The sequence below is a fragment of the Arvicola amphibius genome, chromosome 7 (assembly GCF_903992535.2).
Source record: "Arvicola amphibius chromosome 7, mArvAmp1.2, whole genome shotgun sequence".
Lineage (NCBI taxonomy): Eukaryota > Metazoa > Chordata > Mammalia > Rodentia > Cricetidae > Arvicola > Arvicola amphibius.
Window position 1 is genome coordinate 93830859 of NC_052053.1, and position 21024 is coordinate 93851882.

At 38.4% G+C, this 21024-nt stretch overlaps 1 protein-coding gene across 2 annotated transcripts in view; it reads right to left on the bottom strand.

Moving 5' to 3' along the window:
• Positions 1-239: 239 nt before the first annotated feature.
• The window catches only part of Ylpm1 (YLP motif containing 1), a 75887-nt gene continuing 55102 nt past the window's right edge, over positions 240-21024 (bottom strand). For both annotated transcript variants that reach the window (XM_038337716.2, XM_038337715.2), the window contains 8 exons: positions 20792-20968; positions 20628-20711; positions 20267-20350; positions 16024-16104; positions 13001-13052; positions 7876-8006; positions 902-1083; positions 240-601 (listed from right to left, as the gene is read on the bottom strand). In XM_038337716.2, the coding sequence (XP_038193644.1) occupies positions 937-1083; positions 7876-8006; positions 13001-13052; positions 16024-16104; positions 20267-20350; positions 20628-20711; positions 20792-20968 (756 nt within the window). In that variant the 3' untranslated portion in view covers positions 240-601; positions 902-936. The remainder of the gene's footprint in view (positions 602-901; positions 1084-7875; positions 8007-13000; positions 13053-16023; positions 16105-20266; positions 20351-20627; positions 20712-20791; positions 20969-21024) is intronic.

A 21024-nucleotide genomic window follows, 5' to 3' on the forward strand; every position in this document is an offset into this window, starting at 1 on the left:
ACTGATGGATATTTAGACTTGATCTCTGCTAGTCTTTGCTATAAAGCAAAGCCGAATATTTTGATTATTACTGAACCTCGAGTTTTACAATGCACTACAAACAGCTGTGCTAATTACTCAATGGTAAAGAGGTTGGGGGTGTTCAGCAAGCAGGTAATCAGGACACTGCACTTAAATAGCAATAAAAACAAATTTAAGAAAATAAGAGAAAAGGGCCCATGCTGTACAGCCCATGAATCTCATTGGCTTTATCGTGAAAGTTTATTGTTTTTAATCCTAGTACAATCAGCTACCAGTTACATACAGTAAAAAAAACACAACCAGCCACAAAGCGATGAGGACAGTCTGTGACAGTTACAGTGGAGGAAATACTCTGGGTCCTCTAGTGGACCCCACCTGACTTCAACAGTAAGCTAACCCTCCCTCCCCAAATTAGTTAAGAAAAATTCATATCTTGCTTCGGTATAGCAAGATTGTAAAATTTCTTGGGGATACTGGATAACTTTTAAAAACGAAAGTGGTAGAAACAAAACAAAATTGAAACGTGGAACACAAGAAGCTTCATGAGGCCTTGGCTTCAGGTCACCTCAAAGCGAACCACCTGGAAAGAAAAGAAAACAGGGTCACTCCAGGAATGGTGACACAGAAGAGTCAGAAGACTTCAGTATCCATTCTAGCACAGCTTCACCCTCCCCAAGAACAGAGGACCCAAGTCTTTCTTAAGTATTTTATAAGGCTTACAAAACCCTGCTTTTTTTCTAACATTCTTTATTGCAAATGTTAGTGCTAATACATACTTACTTGTTCAGAACTAGAAAAACGACTTTTAGTAAAGCATGCTGTCCTCAATACTTTTGAAGTAACCACACAACAGGCTATTTATGTGGCTGGGTACCCTTACCTTAGAGGAATAATGCTCCAGTCAAAAACTAAGTCTCATATATATTTGGTTCGATTGAGGGCTTTTTCAGCCAGGTGACCACTTTCATCTGTGATCTTCTCCCAATCAGTCTGTCCGACCACAAAACCTATGGCCCTTTTCCTATCTGCATCCTTCTTTTCTTCTAGGTCTGCCCATCTCACCTAAAGAGAAAGAAGCATTAGTCTGGGTTGTTTGAAAGAAGGGAGGGAATCCCGAAGGTGCCCTCTTTGGATAATTTAGTGGATAGATTAACAGAATTAAAATTACAAGTAAAAAAACTCTGCCAAAATGATGTTCTTAAAATACCTCCTCGTGATGCTCGCCTATTTCAAACCTTTCCCCAACTATACGACCAGTCCTTCCACTAAAGCCTCGTGCTCTGCCCTGTCAGCTCCATGGCATTTGTCGTCAGCAAAACACTGTTTTCTCGTTCTCACTTTAGAGCTCTGAGCCTGCCTACCTAGCATCAGTCTAGACATCCTTCCCCACTTAATCCTTTGATTAACCATTGCTTCTCTAGGCTTGTCTGGAGCTTAACATATCTACTTTTAAATTTTCATATTGTAAGATGACTATTTATAGAAACATATACTATATACGATCTTTAAACAAGCTTTAACTCTGTACAGTAACTATTTCTTGAAATTTAATCAGGGAAAAAACCAGGGGGCTAGTAATGTGATTTTCATTCATAAGCTACCAGAGACTATTGCTTCAAATGTTATTATGGCCAGATTTCAACTTCAGGAATATTCCTTCTTGGTACTTTTTCAAAAATGATAGATTTGTAAGTTCTTAAAATACATACAGATATCTCATATTCTGTTAAGAGCAAAACTATTTAAGAAAAGATTGCACAGGACAGGCTCTAAAAAAGCTGCAGAGAAACCCTGTCTCGAAAAACCAAAAAAAAAAAAAAAAAAAAAAAAAAAAAAAAAAAAAAAAAAGAAAAGATTGCAATACTGCTACTATACCAAAGCATATACTATATATAGTTTAATATGCTATATTTCAAATGTAGTTTATGATTTCTTATGTCCCAAATCTAGAGCACTGGAATTCTGTGCTCTTTACATTGGTCATGGAAATTCATTATTGCTTTAAGATACATTGACTTTCCTTTCCCCCCCCCCCCCCCATGGTTTATTTTTTTTATATATATTTAAAAATTTCCCTCTCCTTCCCTCCTCCTCCCCCCTCCCTCCCCTCCTCCTCTCCCTTCCCTCCCCTCTTTCTCCCCCTTCCCTCCCCTCCCCTCCACCCATACCTCCTTTTTAACATTTGCAAGACTGACTAAATGTCTAGGCTTCTAACATCTGGTCAGAGAGAAGATATAGAGTAATAGCAGGGAAAACTGGTTAACAGTTAAGCCTTTAAAAAAAATGATCTATGTATTTTTACCTTAAGTGCACTGATGTTTTGTCTGCATTTATGTCTGTGTAAAGATATTGGATCCCCTGGAGCCGGAGTTAAACAGACCATTGTAAGCTGCCATTTCAGTGCTGGGAATTGAACCCAGGTTTTCTGGAAGAACAGTCAGTGCTCTTGACTGTTGAACTATCTCTCCAGCCCCCAAACACTTGATTCATCTTTATTTCCACTTTTGCTGTGCATGTATACACAAGTGTGGTATATGTGCATACATGTGTGCTGTGTACACATACCTGTGAGTGTGGAGGCTAGCAGCTGATCTCTGGTGTCTTCCTCTATTGCTCTCCACCTTATATATTGAGGTGGAATCTCAGACTTGTACCGATACCTCTGAAAGTCTAACTCCGTTAGCAGTTAGCCAGCTTGCTCTGGGATTCCTTGTCTCCATATGCTGAGATTACAGGCAGACCATCACACTCACCTGACTTCTGATCTGGGGATCTAAATCCTGGCCCTCACACTTGTATGGCAAGCACTTTATCTACTAAGCCATCTCCCTAGTCCCACACTTGATTTAGAACTTAAACAGTTTATTCTTGAGTCAAATATGAGTGACCATGGCCTGGGAATACAGATCATGGCTGCAACAAATAATGTGCCCCAATGTGGGAGCAATTGCATCTGGCTTCCTTAGGCACAGAACGAAAGTAAAGAATAAATTTTTCAGATATATTGGTGAAAATGAACAAATATGGCTTTCTACTCCTCCCTGGCAACTTCAAAATCCCATCAAGATATTTATCTTGTGTGTGTGTGTGTGTGTGTGTGTGTGTGTGTGTGTGTGTGTTACTGGAGATTGAACCCAGGGCCCTGTACATGTTAGGTAAGTCTCTTACTATTGAGCTTTATGCCCCCAAAATATGTACTATGGGTAATTAATACATACTCAGTTCCATTTAGGATCAAGTACACACAATTTATGACAATGTTACTAGTGTTAGGATAAATGAGCAGACATTCAGTGGGCACTGAATAAAAGGTTAACTCAGATCACAGTAAATTTAAATGCCCAGAGCATTCTCAGTAGTCAAGTATACAGCAATTGTATCCAACTACTCAAAAAAATTCTTTTAAAGATTTATTTTCTAGGGGACTGGAGAGATGGCTCAGTGGTTAAGAGCACTGCCTGCTCTTCCAAAGGTCCTGAGTTCAATTCCCAGCAACCACAGGCTCACAACCATCTGTGATGAGATCTGGTGCCCTCTTCTGGCCTGCAGGCATCCATGCAGACAGGATGCTCTATACATAATAAATAAATATTTTTTAAAAAAGGTTTGTCTTCTATCCTATGTATGAGTGTTTTGCCTATATATATTTATGTGCACCTCATGAGTGCAATATCCTTGGCTAGAATAGGACATCAGATTTCCTGAAACTGGAATTAAGACAGTTCTAAGTCACCATGTGGATGCTAAGAACCCAACCTGGGTCCTCTTCAAGAGTAGCAAGTGCTCTTAACTGCTGAGACTCTAAAACTTTAAAACTTAGATAAAATGTAATTTTCATTCATTAAAAAATTATATCTAGCCGGGCGGTGGTGGCGCACGCCTTTAATCCCAGCACTTGGGAGGCAGAGGCAGGAGGATCTCTGTGAGTTCGAGACCAGCCTGGTCTACAAGAGCTAGCTCCAGGACAGGCTCTAAAGCTGCAGAGAAATCCTGTCTCGAAAAAAAAAAAAATATATATATATATATTTTTATATATATAAAAAATATATAAAAAAAAATATATATATATATATATAGGGGAGGGCAGATGGTGGATGGGAGGGAAAACTGCTGTTGCGGAATATTTATTTACTTATTATTTTTAAAGAAAACACTGATTTTAGTGGCCACTGAGATGGTTATGCTGGCTAGTTTTTTGTTGCTGTTTGTCATTCTGACACAACTACAATCATTTGGAAAGAGGGACCTCAACTGAGATAATGACCCCATCAGACTGGCCTATCAGCAAGTCTGTGAAGCATTTTCCTGATTGATATGACAGGGCAGGTCATCCTGAGATGTGTAAGAAAGCAGGCTGAGTAGGCCATGCGGATCAAAGCAGTAAGCAGCTCCCTCCACAGTTTTGCTTTCGTCTCTAGGTTTCTGCCTGAGTTTCTGTCCTGACTTCCCTCAGTGATGGAGTGTGACCTGAGAGTTTCAAGAGGAAAGTTCCTGCCCTTCCTTCCCTAAACTGCATTTGTTGATGGTGTTTTATCACAGCAGCAAAAATACTAAGACAGGGCATAAAAGTGCCTTCCACCAAGTCTACCCATCTGCACGTGGCCCTGGAGCCCATGGAAAGGCAGAAGAACAGAACCAAGTCCACAAACTTGTTCTCTGATCTACACAAACACAAAGACATATAATAAAAAAATAAAACACTGATTTAGCATAAATGATTGATTTTTTTTATTTTTTGTTTTTTCCTGGCCTTGAACTCCCAGAGATCCGCCTGCCTCTGCCTTCCGAGTGCTGGGATTAAAGGTGTGCGCCACCACCGCTCAGCTATGACTGATTTTTTAAAAAATCTTTTTATTGCTGGGCTTGGTATATTTCTGGGTTTGAGGCCATTTTGGTCTACAGAGTGAGTCCCAGGACAGAGAGGGCTACACAGAGAAACCTTGTCTTGAAAAGTTGAAACCAACTGGACAGTGGTGGAGCACGCTTTTAATCCCAGCTCTCGGGAGGCAGAGGCAGGTCAATCTGTGAGTTTGAGGCCAGCCTGGTCTACAAAGCAAGTTCCAGGACAGCCACGGTAGTTAAACAGAGAAACCCTGTTTTGATAAACTAAAAGAAACAAAAACAAAAACAAACCACAAAAAAAAAAAAACAAACCAAATCAAACCAAACCAACAAAAGAAAAGCCAGAAATACTTATTATTAGTGCTTGTGTGAAAGCACACATGCACGCACTGGCATGCACATGTCACAGCATGCATGTGGGGGTCAGGAGACAACTTTGCACATTTTCTCATTCCACTTTTTTGGAGGATTCTAGGGATCAAACCCAGGTCATCAGGCTTGTCCACTGGGCAGCAGGCATCTTTACCCCTGAGCTGTCCTGCTGGCCAATGACTATGATTTTTTTGTTTCCCCGCTTTGGTTTTTGAGTTAGGGTTTCTCTGTGTAGCCCTGTCTGTTCTGGAACTCACTCTGTAGACCAGACTGGCCTCGAAATCCGCTTGCTTCTGCCTCCTGAGTGCTGAGATTAAAGGTGTGCACCACCACGGCCTGGCAATGACTACATTTTCTAAAGAAAATTTAATACTTGAAAACTACTGTATTTCATGCCCATCTCTAATGAAACTTGAATCTCTTAAAGTTGGTTATTTATTATCAGGCATTCACAGACCTTACACATTCAAGTATCAAAATGAAAAATATGACTATGAAAATAATAAAAATAGATTATGAGGCAGAAAAACAACTTCAGCCATAAATGGTTTCTTAAATGTCCAACTTCCTTCTAATTTTCCTAAAGGTACCTTTGAGATTTACATGATGTCTTTTTCTGGGAAGGAGGGGGCATTTAACTGTTAAAAAAATTATATCTAGGAAAGAGGAAAGGTGGAATGGGAGGGATGGAGGGGGAGGAAACTGCAGTCGGGATGCATTGAAAACAAAAAATTAGAAAAGAAAATCATACAGAAAAATTTTGACTAACACTCAAAGGTTTGAGGTACATGTGCTTCATCCATTACCATTCAAACATTTCTTTTTTAAAATATTTATTCATTCATTTATTTATTCATTTATTTATTTATTTATTAAGTATACAATATTCCGTCTGCATATATGCCTGCAGGCCAGAAGAGGGCACCAGATCTCATTACAGATGGTTGTGAGCCACCATGTGGTTGCTGGGAATTGAACTCAGGACCTTCGGAAGAGCAGGCAATGCTCTTAACCGCTGAGCCATCTCTCCAGCCCCCATTCAAACATTTCTTAAAAAGTAAAATTACTTCAAGATCAATCAATTTCTCTTTTTTTTTTTATTTTTTTTTTCTTTTTTAATCAATTTCTCTTTAAAGTTGTACTAAATACTGCCTCTTTCTAGTTTATGTGTGAGGAAATACAGTTTCTTTTAAGAATAGAAATCATAAATAGTAATTTTTGAAATTTTATTCATCTATTTACTATACTGGGGATGGAACCCAGAACCTGATATACAAGGCAAGTGCTTAACCACTGAGTTACACCCCAGCAAAAATGGCAATTTAAAGCCTAGTCATTGGGGACATTTCTAATGGGACCCGTTCTACAGAACCACCTTTTTATGACAGTCATAGTTATGTGAGCAAAAATAGAGAAGAACAGTTCTTATTCATTGTCACCAGAACTGTAACTCACAAGTCCCACCCAAGGAGAGCCACTCCTACTGTTCTTCGTGTTTTCTGAGACTGGGTCTCTGCAGCCCAGGCTGGCCTCAAATCATGGACTATCTTCCAGCCTTTATTCAGTCCAAGGTGATGAGATTGCAGGGATCCACCACCATGCTTAGCTTGAGCCAATTAAACTTTGGCTGCCTCACTCCTAAAGTTCTTGCCCGTGGCCGGGCATAAGTGAAAGGCCATTAATGGGATTTCCCTTTCCCATCCCGTCAAACTGCACAGACAAGAGTGGGTTTCCTGTATGGCTGCAGTATTTGAACATTTTTGGTTTCCCAAGACAGAGCTAACCTGGGACTCACTATGTAGACCAGGTTGCCTCAAGCTCACTTAAATTCACCTGTTTCTTCCTTTTTAGCGATGGGATTAAAGGTATCATTCATTGTACCTTGCTTGTCTGCAGTATATCAATGAGTTCTGAAATGGGGATTCTTTTTTTTTTTTAAAAGATTTATTTATTTATTATGTATACAGTGTTCTGCCTGTATGCTTGCTGGCCAGATGAGGACACCAGATCTCATTACAGATGGCTGTGAGCCTTCATGTGGTTGCTGGGCATTGAACTCAGGACCTCTGGAAGAACAGTCAGTGCTCTTAACCTCTGAGCTATTTCTCCAGCCCTGAAAAGGGGATTCTTTGAAATGAAAGACACCATGATGATAATCTACTAACATTTTTATTCTCATACTAAAATATTCTTAATATTCAAGCACTAAGAAAATTAATTTAAAAGAAATACAAAGAGGGCTTAGAGAGACACTCAGAAGTCAAGAGCACTTGCTGCTCTTGCAGAGGACCCAGATTTGATCTTGCAAGTATAAGGCAGCTTATATGTTATCTACAACTCCATTTCCAGGAAATCCGATATTCCTTCTAGTCTCTGCAGGTACCAGACATGCATATGATATATATATATATACATACATACATGTAGGTTAACAATCATACCAATACAATAAAAATAATAAACTTTCAAAGTGTGCCTGTAATTGTAGCATTTTCTGTTTTTACTGGGAGCTCGACACTGAACTTGGGTCCTTAGACTTGCATGACAAACACTTTATGGGCAGCCATTTTCCACCTCCAACTTCCTTCTAAAAACCAAATGCTATTTAGATGAGTCTTCAAGTTTCAGTAAGTCTCTTACCCTCTTCTTCCCGGGCTCGGAAGCACGAGTTTCATAGTCATCAGGGAGCTGCAGGTAATCCTCCATTCTGCTGGCAATCGCCTCCCAGTCACGTTTCCGTTTAGTGCCAGTCCTCAAGCCGTCCAACTTGTCTGAGGGGCAAACACAGAGCCAAAGCATTAAGGGTGTGTGGATTTGCATACAGCACACAAAGGAAAAGGAGGGCTAGATTGTTTCCAGAGGGCACATCCACATTTTTCAATGCAGCACCATTTTCAGATCCAAACTATCTTCTTGTCTAAGAAAATATCAAATTTTATGTGATTCCCACAGTCTGCTTGGTGTTTGTACTGGGTAATATTTATATTTTGATGGTTTTAGCAATAAATATGGGTAAGGCAAGAAAAGACTCTCCCCACCCTCAGAAAAATCACACCAGCTCTCATGTTCTAAAAAGAACAAAACAAAACAAACAACAAAAACCAGGTCTCTTTAAAAACAATTATTGTTTTTTCTTTAACACAGTGTTAATACCACTCAGTTGATCTACAAAGATGTGTGATACTGTATCCTAAGAAAATCAGACAACAAGATCATGTGTAAGGATGTGTTTTTGATTATGATTATAAATAAGAGCACTCATGAGTTAACATTTGTGAGTAAGGCGACTATGAGACCCCCCCCTTTGAGCATACTGTAAAGTACTGTTGACTCACCATGCTAAGGACTGATGTGAGTCAAAGTAACCAAATCTGGTATTTTGTTCTTAATCTAAAATTTGAAAAGTTAGCCTCCCAATACCTCATTATTATCAAATAAACAACACATTTAGAAATTATGAACTATCAGATTAGGTATCTTAAATAACACACAATGAAAATGTGTCTTTTTTATTTATTGTTAATGTTGATTTTGAATATAGATGTGGAATATTATGAGTTATGTATATTTGAGCTACAGTGAAGCACTTGCATCCCCTGAAGCTATCTAAACACACTATTGTTAAAGTGGGCTAATAAAGGAAAGTTTAACTGCTTCAGAAACACATAAAGAACATTCAACTCCAGAAAGAATGCATAATTTGTACATTAGAAATCTTTAAGGCACCGAGTCGGAATTTTTTTAAATATTTATTTATTTATTATGTATACAATATTCTGTATGTGTGTATGTCTGCACACCAGAAGAGGTCACCAAATCTTATTATGGATGGTCATGAGCCACCATGTGGTTGCTGGGAATTGAACTCAGGACCTTTGGAAAAGCAGGCAGTGCTCTTCACCGCTGAGCCATCTCTCCAGCCCCCCGGAAAAATTTTTATATGGAACATATACTGGAAGCAGGGGCAAGGAGGAGAAGTTATACTTTCTAATGTACAAACTCCACACCCAAGTAACTTTAAGAAGCCATAAAGATTTTGCATAATTGGCAAAAGGTTTAGTTCCCATACCCTTCCCTCACAAAAGCAATTATCATTGAAAATCAGTAAGATGAATGACAATAGTTTATAAAACTCAAGAAAATTGTTCCATCTTGTTTCAACAAAATTTCCCTGAGATGGGCTGCACAGAACCAATCTTCTACCTCTTCTGTTGATAAAATGCTCTACAGACAGGTCATACTGCACAGAACCCTTGGGTACATAGCGACACAATACATGGTATCAGAAAACCCATGGCAATCCTTTAAGTAGTTAAGACCAACCTTAGTTCAAGACCTTAGACATGCAGTGTCTTACTAGAGAGTAAGAAGCTCCAATACACTCACTAAACAAACTTCCAAGGATTTCCAAACTTAGAACAACTGATTTGCATGAACATACTCTGAAGTGAAAGTTTTGCATTTCAATTCTAACAACAGAGCATGGTCAGGCAGCACTGCAGAAAGGCAGGTGGAAACTGCAGCAGTATTCCTTGTCCATTAGGTAATGGCATCATGTGTTCTGTATTTGCAACTTGAAGTCCCAAAGCCTGCACTTCTAGTCAGAACACCCTTATTTGAAATCTTTGATTTGAAATTTTATTGTACAAGCACATTTAAGGTTTCTTTTAAGTGCTGAAGAAAGTACCCATCCACACAAATACTGGAATTCCAAACGCTCCGGTGGCATAAAGTAAGGGAAGAGGAATCTGGGTATTGGTTACAGAAGAAAGACAGGTGTCCAATTCCCTCACACATTAGAAACCTAGGTTGCAAGATGAAGTTTTAAGAGGATGAAGTTTTGATCCAACTTGGTTGGTCACAGAATTTACCACAACTTTAAAACACTGCATGTTACTATAGCATAAAAGAAAAATTCCATAGGTACATGTATATATTTTCTAAATGTAAATGGTATTTGAAAATTTGTCCAAGGTAAACATACAAGAGTTATGTGCCTATACAAATAACATTACACCTCAATTGTGAAAAGGTGACTCAGTCTGTCTGATAAGGAGAGGCTAAAATACAACTCTGAAGTACTGACAAGTGACATTAAGATGAATTACAATGACAAGTCTCGAATATTCTAGTTTGTACAAGTGTGAGAAACTAAAAACCACACGACTGCAGTTGAAGTAGCTTCAGTTCTGCATCCCAGCAGATGTGTGCAAAACCCAGCTCTTGCATTACCACATCTATCTCCCAGTCACGAAAGAGCAGTCAGGTGTAACTAACACTGGTCAGGCAGCTGTCAATCACATGTAATACCATGCCAGGTATAGCTCAGGCCAGTAACTGTTTTAAATTGATGTTCCTTCCGATTTAACAGACACAGGCTGACATATATTAAGCACAAATCAAGATTCTACAATGAATTCTGGTCAGCTGCGTAGAAGAGTATAGAAGTATTTTCTTACTGGAAGCCTCTTCTAAGAACCAAAACCCTCAGTTCCAGTTTCAGCTCCTTCAGCTCAATATGCACCACAGACAAAACTTATTATGCTTCCACCTCAGTACAATCATGTTGCTAAGAGAAATTTAAGAATGCTGGTAGAGTATTCAGGGAAATAAAGTGCACCTAGTAAACAAACATTAAATTTGATGATATATGAAAGGCATGCAACACAAATAGGCTAATTCTCAGATGATCCTCATGAGTTAGGAAAGCATTTTCAATTGATCCAATGGGTCAATCTCAAAGGAGTAAACATTTTGATAAAGCTTACATTCAATTTTCCTTCTCTAAAGGCTGGATTAACTCTCAAGATAATCCAGTGGTGCCAGACGCTAGATCCTTTATAAAACATCATTGTCACTACTTTAACAATCAAGTAGAGATTTCCCTTTCTAGACTCATTACTAAAGCTAATACTAAAATGATTAATGAGAAATCCACTTTTTGCACACAGAAATTCACTGTGTAATGTCTTTAACACTAACAGACTGTATAAGATACATTTCTGAGAAATAATAGACAAGTCATATTTCTCAGAAATCAATATAAACATTAATAACATTTGTCTTGAACACTAATCATGGCTATGTTCAATTTTCTTTTCTCCTCTAAAACTAGAAAGGAAAACAGGAAATGGGATAGTTCATTTTCTAAAAAGCACAATCCCAAATCATATGTTGCATAACACCTCGGGAGAATATCTGCTAAAATATGCGTCACTTATACAATCCCCTTATTTTTATGATCATGCTTTGCCATTGAAGCTCATCACTAAAGCACCAGCAGAAACAAATCATCTTCTAGTCTTACAGGGTATTTTAAAAGTATAGCACGTCAAATGGGGTTGACCTAATTCAAAAAAGCAACACTTAAGACATCACCCTTAAAAAATAACTGTGGTTACTATTTTCTTTTTTTAAAAGATGTATTTATTTATTATGTATACAGTGTTCCACCTGCATATATGCCTGCAGGCCAGAAGAGGAAACCAGATCTCATTACAGATGGTTGTGAGCCACCATGTAGTTGCTGGGAGTTGAACTTGGTACCTCCAGAGGATCAACAAGTGCTTTTAACCTCTGAGCCATCTCTCCAGCCCCGGTTACTATTTTCTTAAATATTTAACAGCATTTAAGCAAAAAGGTGCTTATGGAATGTATAGGGAGAGTGTCCATTACTGTTAAATTTCTCTGAGGAAATATTTGTAGATGAATATTCCAATAAGCCACAAACAATATTTACTTGACACAAGCTAATTCTTTTTAAGATTTTTATAGCAAGCACCTATTCCCATAATGCACTACTACTAGTTTGTGAACTTATCTTTTAAGACAAAACCCACTCAAACCAACTGCTATATCTAACCCAAGTGACCCATGCAAGTGTGTGTACCATGTACTCCCCTTATATGTAAAGGTCACATGACCTAAGTAGCCAAAGTGCTGAATGGACAAACTAAGTCTACAGACTTAGGATGCTGAGTTGGTTGCTTGGTTCTGGAGTAACAATACACGGAGAAAAAACTGAGAGTCACCTTTCCTAATCAATCAGTAAGTCCCGGCATGGTCCTTTAAGTTTATACTGAGACACCTAAACTGACATATTTAATTGGCATTTTAAGTGAAGTAAAAAAGATAGATTAAAAAAAAACTTTCAGAATCACACTAAAATATCTAAGGAATGCATTTAGTACATACAATTTTTATACAGGGAACTCTAAGGTTTGATTTAAGCAATCATTTAAACCGGTTTATCCTTTAACTTGGTACTAAAAACAGTCTGAAGAAAAATTTAAATGGAGTCTCCTTGAGTATTTCAATTATGCATTTACTTCCCAACACAGAAACTCAAGTTTATTACACAAGGTACCTTCTTTTTAATTACATTTTAAAACCCTAGTATTTATTACAATTATTACTAAAGTGATTACTAAAGTACTCACAAACAAGCTCAACTTTGGGTTGCAGGTAAATATTCTTTTTAAAAAAATGTTAGCACATTTATGATTAATACTAAAAAAAAAGAATGTTAGAAGTAACAGTATATTATTATGTTTATCAAATATTTCTAATTATCCTAAAAATTTCCAATGATTTTTTTTTGTAAAAAAAAAATCCTTTTTCCTCTGTCATAGATACAGGAAGGCAAGGCAAGTGAAATAACTGAAGGGTGAGCACAAGCTTCTGGCCTTTCACTCGTGCAGTGGAGAGCTCTATCACCATGATCATCAGGTATCACATATAAAAACAGGAAAAAGGAAATACCCACCTAGCTTTGCCTCAGAAGTGTCCATCTCCCATTTGCTTTTCGGAATGTAACCCTAAATCGTACACAGAGAGAAGCTCGAAGGGTTAGAAAGAGACACATACATGCATAACACGTTTGAATTGGAAAAGCATTAAAACTGGGAATGGATTCAGTTTCCACTCGCTAGTTATAAATATATCCTTATGGAAAACACAACTTTATTATCATTGAAGAAAGTTAAGTGACCAAATTCACCAAACTTCACTGCACTTTTAGAGCAGTCATCAGGACAGGATCAGGAATGCGCTCTGAGGCAGGTCCAGCTGAGGACTCAGCTGCAGCCTCAACACCAGATGTATAGCAGTTACGGCAAGAATGTACTGAGCCAGGATCAATAGCACTCAGAAAATTTATAAACTAGCTAGGTTACTTTCTAAGAACAACTGCTATTCTCAAGTAATTGAAGCCATTATGTCCAAAAGTGTTCTTCAAGATATTCATTCAGGTGTCTTTTTTAGTACTTGGAAAAGAAAAACTGGTACTTGAACCCAACTACCCCATCATGAAGTTCACAGTTATTTTAAAATGACTCAATCCATGTGCCAGTTAGATCTTACAAAGGCTAATTTTATTGAATCAACTTCAGAGCAGTTCTCTTTCACCAGATGAAAATAAAACTATTTCTGATAGCTTCTAATATTACGTTTTCCTGTTATGTGATAAACCAGAAATTACCACAGGCAATTTACAGCTTACATAAGATAACTGAGGAATTCATTTTAAACAAGTACCCCAAACATCTTCCAATGTCCCAAGGTGCCTACAACTATGTAGTAATCCCTTCTGTTTAGTCTCCTAGCCAGTTTATTCCATGTCATTTATCACAATTCCCCTTTTCCTTTAGTTGGACTATGATTTCAATTAGATCCTATCATACAGAAATGTTAATATTAGGACCTAGTGAACCAGACAAATTCATTGAAGGTGTTGTCTTTTATGAGTCATCTCTCTACTGTTGAGAATGTTCAAGGTCATGGAGCAGACTGCACACAGCTGCATTAAAAACACATTGGAGACATCGTAACAATCTCTACAGGAGAGTTCACTTGAGCATGGTATTCCAGGAAACCTTTGCGTTTATACCCTGCTAGTCTTCATGCAGAACTAAGAATTACTAGGTAGTATTTCAGATTATTAATTACATCTTTTCCAAAAACACTTAGATCAAATCAAGAAAAAGCTGTGCTGACGTGATGATGCTGAGAGTTAAATCCTGAGGAAATGTGCACAAGGGTTGTCTTAAAAACCACCTAGATCCGTAAGCATCACTGGAATAGTAGAATTATAGACTGTAAATCATATGTACTAGGTTTGTGGAAGCACTAAAGGAAGGAATCTATCTCACCAACAATCCCTAGGGATTCTTTTACCTAAGAGAAGATTGGACTTCATTCAGTACAGAACTGAAAATGCAAAGTTTCCTGAGATTCTGTTAAAGCAGCCTGGATGACACAAAACTTGCTTACACCACCTTGGTTAATATTCTCCAGGAATCTTTTACCCTTGGGATAGATTCCAAGAGCAAAAGAGCTGAATCCTGCTATGTGACTGGGCTAAAAGAAGTTAAGTAAAAAAGTGTATTCACGTCCCCCTGCTGGAACCATCCTGGTCATCCTTAAAACGTTTGTCCTTTAGCAGGCCACATGGAAAGAAAAGAGAGTTCAGCAGTGTAGAATTTTAATGCTTCCTTACCAGTTCTCTGATGTAAAACTAGTGTTACAATGTGTTTCTCTTTTTAAAAGTAACTGTACATTTAATTAAAAGCTCCAAGTTGACTACATTTAAGCAAGTGAGATGAAGCATATCCTGAAATAAAACTGCCACAAAAGATGGAGCTTCCAAAAGCTAATAACACTGTGAATTCCTCATAGTCACTGTCTAATACAAGTAGTTAGGGAGGTTAATAGTTACCCAGAACAGTGTGGCCTTTAAGTAAATTTCCTGCTCACATATTAGAGTATGTATGTCAAAATGCAACCTGATTAAGAAAAATAAGACTTAAAAAACATACTGAGACTCAATTATCATTAACTTTAAAGCTTATTTTTTAATACACATTTTAAAAATCTAGGAATGAAGAGGTCGACACCAACGCTATATGAACACAGTTTCTATCAGAGTCTGCTATGTCACACATGGTTTGAAGAGACCACTCCTTATAGACTATGTTTTAAGGGACAGCAATCAGAAATCTCCGTTTGTACATTTTCATTAAAAGAAATATGAGAAGCAACTTTAGCAAGAGCTGAAATAGCAAATAAAGCAAATAATACCGTGGATTTAAAAAGCAATACTATTCAAAGGCATTGTTAATCTCCGTACCTCATTAGCCAACACTAACATGTCAGTAATTTTATAGGTTTCATTTCTTGAGTGACAGGATAAGGAAAACATCTTCAGAGGTGTAATCAAAAGTATTTACAGGAGGTACACAGAACTTTACACTAACATTATTATTTTATCAGCCTTGGTAAAAATCCATTGCCTACACAGTCATTTTTGTCATCGCTTAACAAGACAAAATAAGAACAACTCCAGCAGCCAGTGGCAGCCCTTTGCTTCTTCATTCAATAAGTTCTGCCTTAAGTGACAGAACTCAATTTTGAGATCTTAAAGCAAAGAAGACACAAATATGCATATACTGGACAGGCTATACCACATAGCTGCTAGAATGGAAAAAAAATGCCCTTTCATATGTAATTTACTTTTTTGAAAAGTATATTCTCTTATAACCACCCACAGTTAGATGAGTACAAAGATGAGTTTCTTAGTACTCTGCTAAATTTTTCTTTTAACAACACAAGAGCTTTTTTTGAACTAGGGAAAAATAAAAGGAATCCAAAGCCTCCATGAAGATGATTATGGAAACTTGTACTGTAAAAAGTGTGTATCAACACTATTTAATCTAACTACAGATCTGAATAAAACACTCCTTAAGAATAACAAAGAGACACTTTGCTCAAAGTGGTTGGTCTGTCTCCTACCAGTTCGCTTTCCTCTTCTTCTGCATCTTTCTTTTCGTCCTTCTGTTCTTCAATATTTGCATCAAAATCTTCCATCTCTACCTACAATATACCAATAATCATTTTTAAAAAAAGGATTGCATTAGTATTTAAGGAAATGTTGACTCAGGCTCTTCTCTGCCATATACCATGTAAATCTGAACACCCTGAACTTTGAATTGGGACTTTTTAAAAGACCATAGAAAGATATTCCTGGAATTTTCATCTTTATCCCTGTAAAGTTAGGCAAAATATTTTACTCTAAGTAGATGGGTCACCTGTTTTTTAATCCTCAAAAGATGCAGACTTTTAAAAACTTCTAATGAGTATTTCTCCAAAATAAGAGAAATGGGGGCAGGGGCACAATAACAACTATGAGAGCACAGAGATGTGAAAGTACTTAGAAGGTAACAAGATAGAACAACACAAACTGGTAGGAAACGACCAAAGCTGGTATAAGGAAGAGATTGGTGTTTCCAACATGGCGGCTCCTCCAACAGGGACAGAGGATGGAGAAGAGGAGCACAGTCAGGAAAGCCGGCTGCACTGACATGCCATGTTTCGGGGAGACGTCAGAAAACAATCCCTCTCCCAAGCGCTGTGATTAAAAGCTTGTGTCATCAGATCTCATCAAAATTGTTACTTTTAAGGTAGTGATATTCTAGTCTTTATAAGGTACCTAAGAGGCAATCTAGCAAACTAGTATGGGCATAAAACTAGCAATCTCAGAAATAGGCTGTTTATATGTGTGAAGTTAAAAACTGAGCATGTGGGAGGCAGAGGCAGGTAGAGCTCTATGAGTTCGAGGCCAGCATGGTCTACAGAATGAGTTCCAGGACAGCCAGGACAAGACAGAGAAACCCTGTCTTGAAAAACAAAACATAAACAAAACAAAACAAACTGAGCTTAGGACAACGGCCTAAGTGATTTCTTTTCTTTTCTTTCTTTCTTTTAATATTTTTCATGGTTTATTTAATGTGCATTGGTGTGAAGGTAATAGATCCCCTGCAACTGGATCTTCAGACAGTTGTGAGCTGCCATGTGGGTGCTGGGAATTGAACCCAGGTCCTTTGGAAGAACAGTCAGTGTTCTTAACCACTGAGCCATCTCTCCAGCCCCCTAAGTGATTTCGTAAGGTCTGGAAAGGCTAAGTTAGAAAAGGAGACTGCGTTGAGATGATATGGAGATAAATGGAAAGGCAGTACATGAACTCATGAAAGCCAGAAAAAAAGAGCATGTTTTTAAAAGGTGGCATGATCAACTCTATCACATGTGGCTATAAATTTGGGCTACAGGAGTGTCTGCTCCCAAGCCACAGAATCACACATTTAAAAACAGCACCATTCAAAGAACAAGGTCACACAAAAGAGAAATACACAGGTGACTGAGACAGAACTTCACTGTCTTTTCATGGTACTCTCTTCCAGCTAATAACCACCATCAGGAGTGAGCAATAAGCAAAAGTGTGTGGGAGAAAAAGAAACTAATAGATACTTATAGAATACTTATTGCAAATCGAAAAAGTAAAAACCCAATAAATATGACGCGGGTGCCAAGGTTTAGACCAATGCCTAAATTGCAATGAGGCAAACTGGCATCTCAAGTGATGTGAACCAAACGTGATGCACTGAGAACACGTAATTGGTGCAGCATTCCTACCAAAGTTTGTTTTACACATTTATTTGTTCATTCATTCATTCATTCACTTGTGTGCGAGCACACACATTGCTCTAGCGCACAGCAGGACATCAGAGAGCCATTTGCAGGAATTAGTTTCCCCCACCATGCTGTTAGCCACTCAGTCATCTCCAGAGCCCTGTCTGCTATTTAATTTAAATCTAAATTAATGGAAGCAGCCAACCCAAACTGATGAGCACTCAACAGAACAACTGGTCTACATGCATAAAAATTCTATTTTTTATGGTAGTCTGAGAAACTAATTTTTATAAGTCTGAGTCTGGGATTTTCTTTTAACCTTTATTTTTATTTTATGTGTATGGGTGATTTACCTGCATAGATATCTGTGTACCAAGTGTGTACAGTGACTGAGAAGACCAGAAGAGGATATAGGATCCCCTAGAGTTACAGATGGCTAGAAGCCACTAGATGTGTATTCAGAATTGAACTTGTGTCCTCTAAAAAATCAGCTCAGTGCCTTAGCCACTGAGCCATCTCTCCAGGCCCTACAATATTGAAAAATAATAATAAATAAATAGATAGAAACAGTAGGTATATGTGTGTATGCTTCAGTATGAGACTTTGGTGTAGGTCAAAGTTTACAGCAGGCGTCTTCCTCAATTATTGATCTCTACTTTTTTTTTTTTTCTTCCCAGATAGGGTTTCTGTGTAATCCTGGCAGTCATGGAACACAATCTACAGACCAGGCTGACCTCTGCCTCCAAAGTGCTAGAATTAAAGGTGTATTATCACCTTATTTTCTGAGACAGGGCTTCTCAGTGAACCTGGAGCTCACCAATTTAGACTGGCTAGCCACTGAGCCCCAGTGATCGATTGATCGATCAATTTTTCTCTCTCTTTCCCCTCCCTCCCTCCCTCCCTCCCTCTCTCTCTCCTCTCTCTCTGCCTGCCTGCCTGCTTGCCTCTCTCTCTTGACAGGGTTTCTCTGTGTAGTCCTGGTTGTCCGGAAACTTGCTCTGTAGACCAGGCTGGCCTTAAACTCACAGAGATCCTTTCGCCGCCTTTGCCTCTGGAGTGCTGGGATTAAAAGCATGCACCACCACCACACGGCCCCCAGGAATCTCTTATACCCCCCTCCAAAGTACTTGGATTACAAGTAAGGGCCAATTGTGTCCAGTGTTTATATGAGTGATGGGAGTCAAAATTTAGGTCACATGCTTTCATGGCAAGCACTTTACTGAGGGAGCCATTGTTCCAATTACAAAAAGTTATAAAGAGCCCAGCAGAGGTGCCACACACTTTTAATCCCAGCACTTGGGAGGCAGAGGCAGGTGGATCTCTGTGAGTTCGAGACCAGCCTAGTCTACAAAGAGTGTTCCAGGACAGCCAGGGCTGTTATACAGAGAAACCCTGTCTTGAAACTGCTCTCCCCCCTACCCCACCAAAAAAAAAAAAAAAAAAAAAAAAAAAAAAAATCAAGCTGGGCATGGTGGTGCATGCCTTCTCTGTGAGTTCAAGGCCAGCCTGATCTACCAAAGGAGTTCCAGGCCAGTCAGGACCATACAGTGGCTGTTTCATCCTACCCAAAAAGGGGTTATAAAGTACACCATCAAGACAGGTGATGAAAGCTAAATATAGACTATTTTTAAGCTAACTCAAGGAAATTCAAATGTCAAATTACGGAACTGGCTATGGGGTATGACCTAGGGGGAACATGGGGTTAAGTAAATTAAAAAAACAAAAATCAAATAAGAAATTTATTTTACTTAATATAGTTAACCTTTTTTTTGAGGCAGGGTCTCTCTATGTAGTTCTGACTGTACTGGAACTCACTCTGTAGAAATGGCTAACCTTAAACTCACAGAGATCTGTCATGTGATATGTCATATGACATGTGTGTCATCAGCTCAGCTAATGTTAACTTTTTTTTTCTTTTTCAAGATAGGGTTTCTCTATGTATCTCTTGATGGCGTCAAACTCACAGAGATCTGCCTGCCTCTGCCTCCCTGAATGCTGGGATTAAAGGCATGTGTCACCACCGCCCAGCTAAATTTCTTAAATTTTATAATTAACTAAGTTTGTTAGGGAACATCCTTGTTCTTAGAAGATAGCCATCAGGGGCTGGAGAGATGGCTCAGAGGTTAAGAGCATTGCCTGCTCTTCCAAAGGTCCTGAGTTCAATTCCCAGCAGCCACATGGTGGCTCACAACCATCTGTAATGGGGTCTGGTGCCCTCTTCTGGCGTGCAGGCATACACACAGACAGAATATTGCATACATAATAAATAAATAAATAAATAAATATTTAAAAAAAAAAGAAGATAGCCATCAATATATTTAAGGACATTGGCTAATGTTATTCAACTTAACTCTCATAGATTCTACAGTAATGGTATAATAATGTCACTAAGCTATATTCATAAAGAAAAATGTGGGAAAATATCAGATTCATTAAGATTGTTAAAAGGTAAAAACATGCTCTTACATTGTTCATGTAATTTTTCTGGAAGTTTTAGACTTCTATGTAAAGAAGGTGAAGTATGTGTTGCTTAATCTTAACTGCATTTGAGGCAAAGATGCACACTTACTTCTTCAATTGCAGCATCTTGTAGCAAGGAACGAATGTCTAGACGCATCATGTGACGAGGTGCAGTTTCCCAATGATCAGCCATCTATTGAGATATTCAAGACAAGTTATCTCAGACAACTACTCCAATAAAGGCCAAATAAGCTGTCCAGATATATGCAATTAATGCTACAACTTGAATAGGCTAGTTCCAAGAAGAGCTAGGCAAGCCCCTCCAGTTAAAATACAGAAAGGAAAACATTTATTGATACAGGCAGAAAAGACACTCAGAAAACGAAATGAGGAAAGTGAGTGTGAGACAGCAGCGCTGACGCTGAAAGAATGGTGCTTGGGGTGCGCCAGCCCTGCTTCTGAAAAGTCACCTTGTTTATTTCTTTAAGCTTTCTTCCGTGAATATTTCTCTTGCCACAAGTCTGGTTATCGACACTCATTTCAGCCAAATACACCTAAACAAAAATAAGTAATGAGAAGGCCAAGAATAAAAAACTCAAACTAAAAGTGCTTCAACAGTTCTTTAAGACCATACCTCAAAACCCTTGGTTTTTGCTGCACTCCAAAACTGGTCAAAATGTCTAACTCTGTCATTGATAGCATCCAGAATGATGAAAGGGAAAAAGCCATCATCCAGAGTCTTTTTGAACGTTTTAAACATGCTGGTGCGGTAGGTCTCCTCCATCTCAGCTTCATATTCATATTCCATCACCTAAATCCCACAGAGACAGGGGTCAGCAGAAGGAAGGAGCAGGCTCAGCCTGGTTC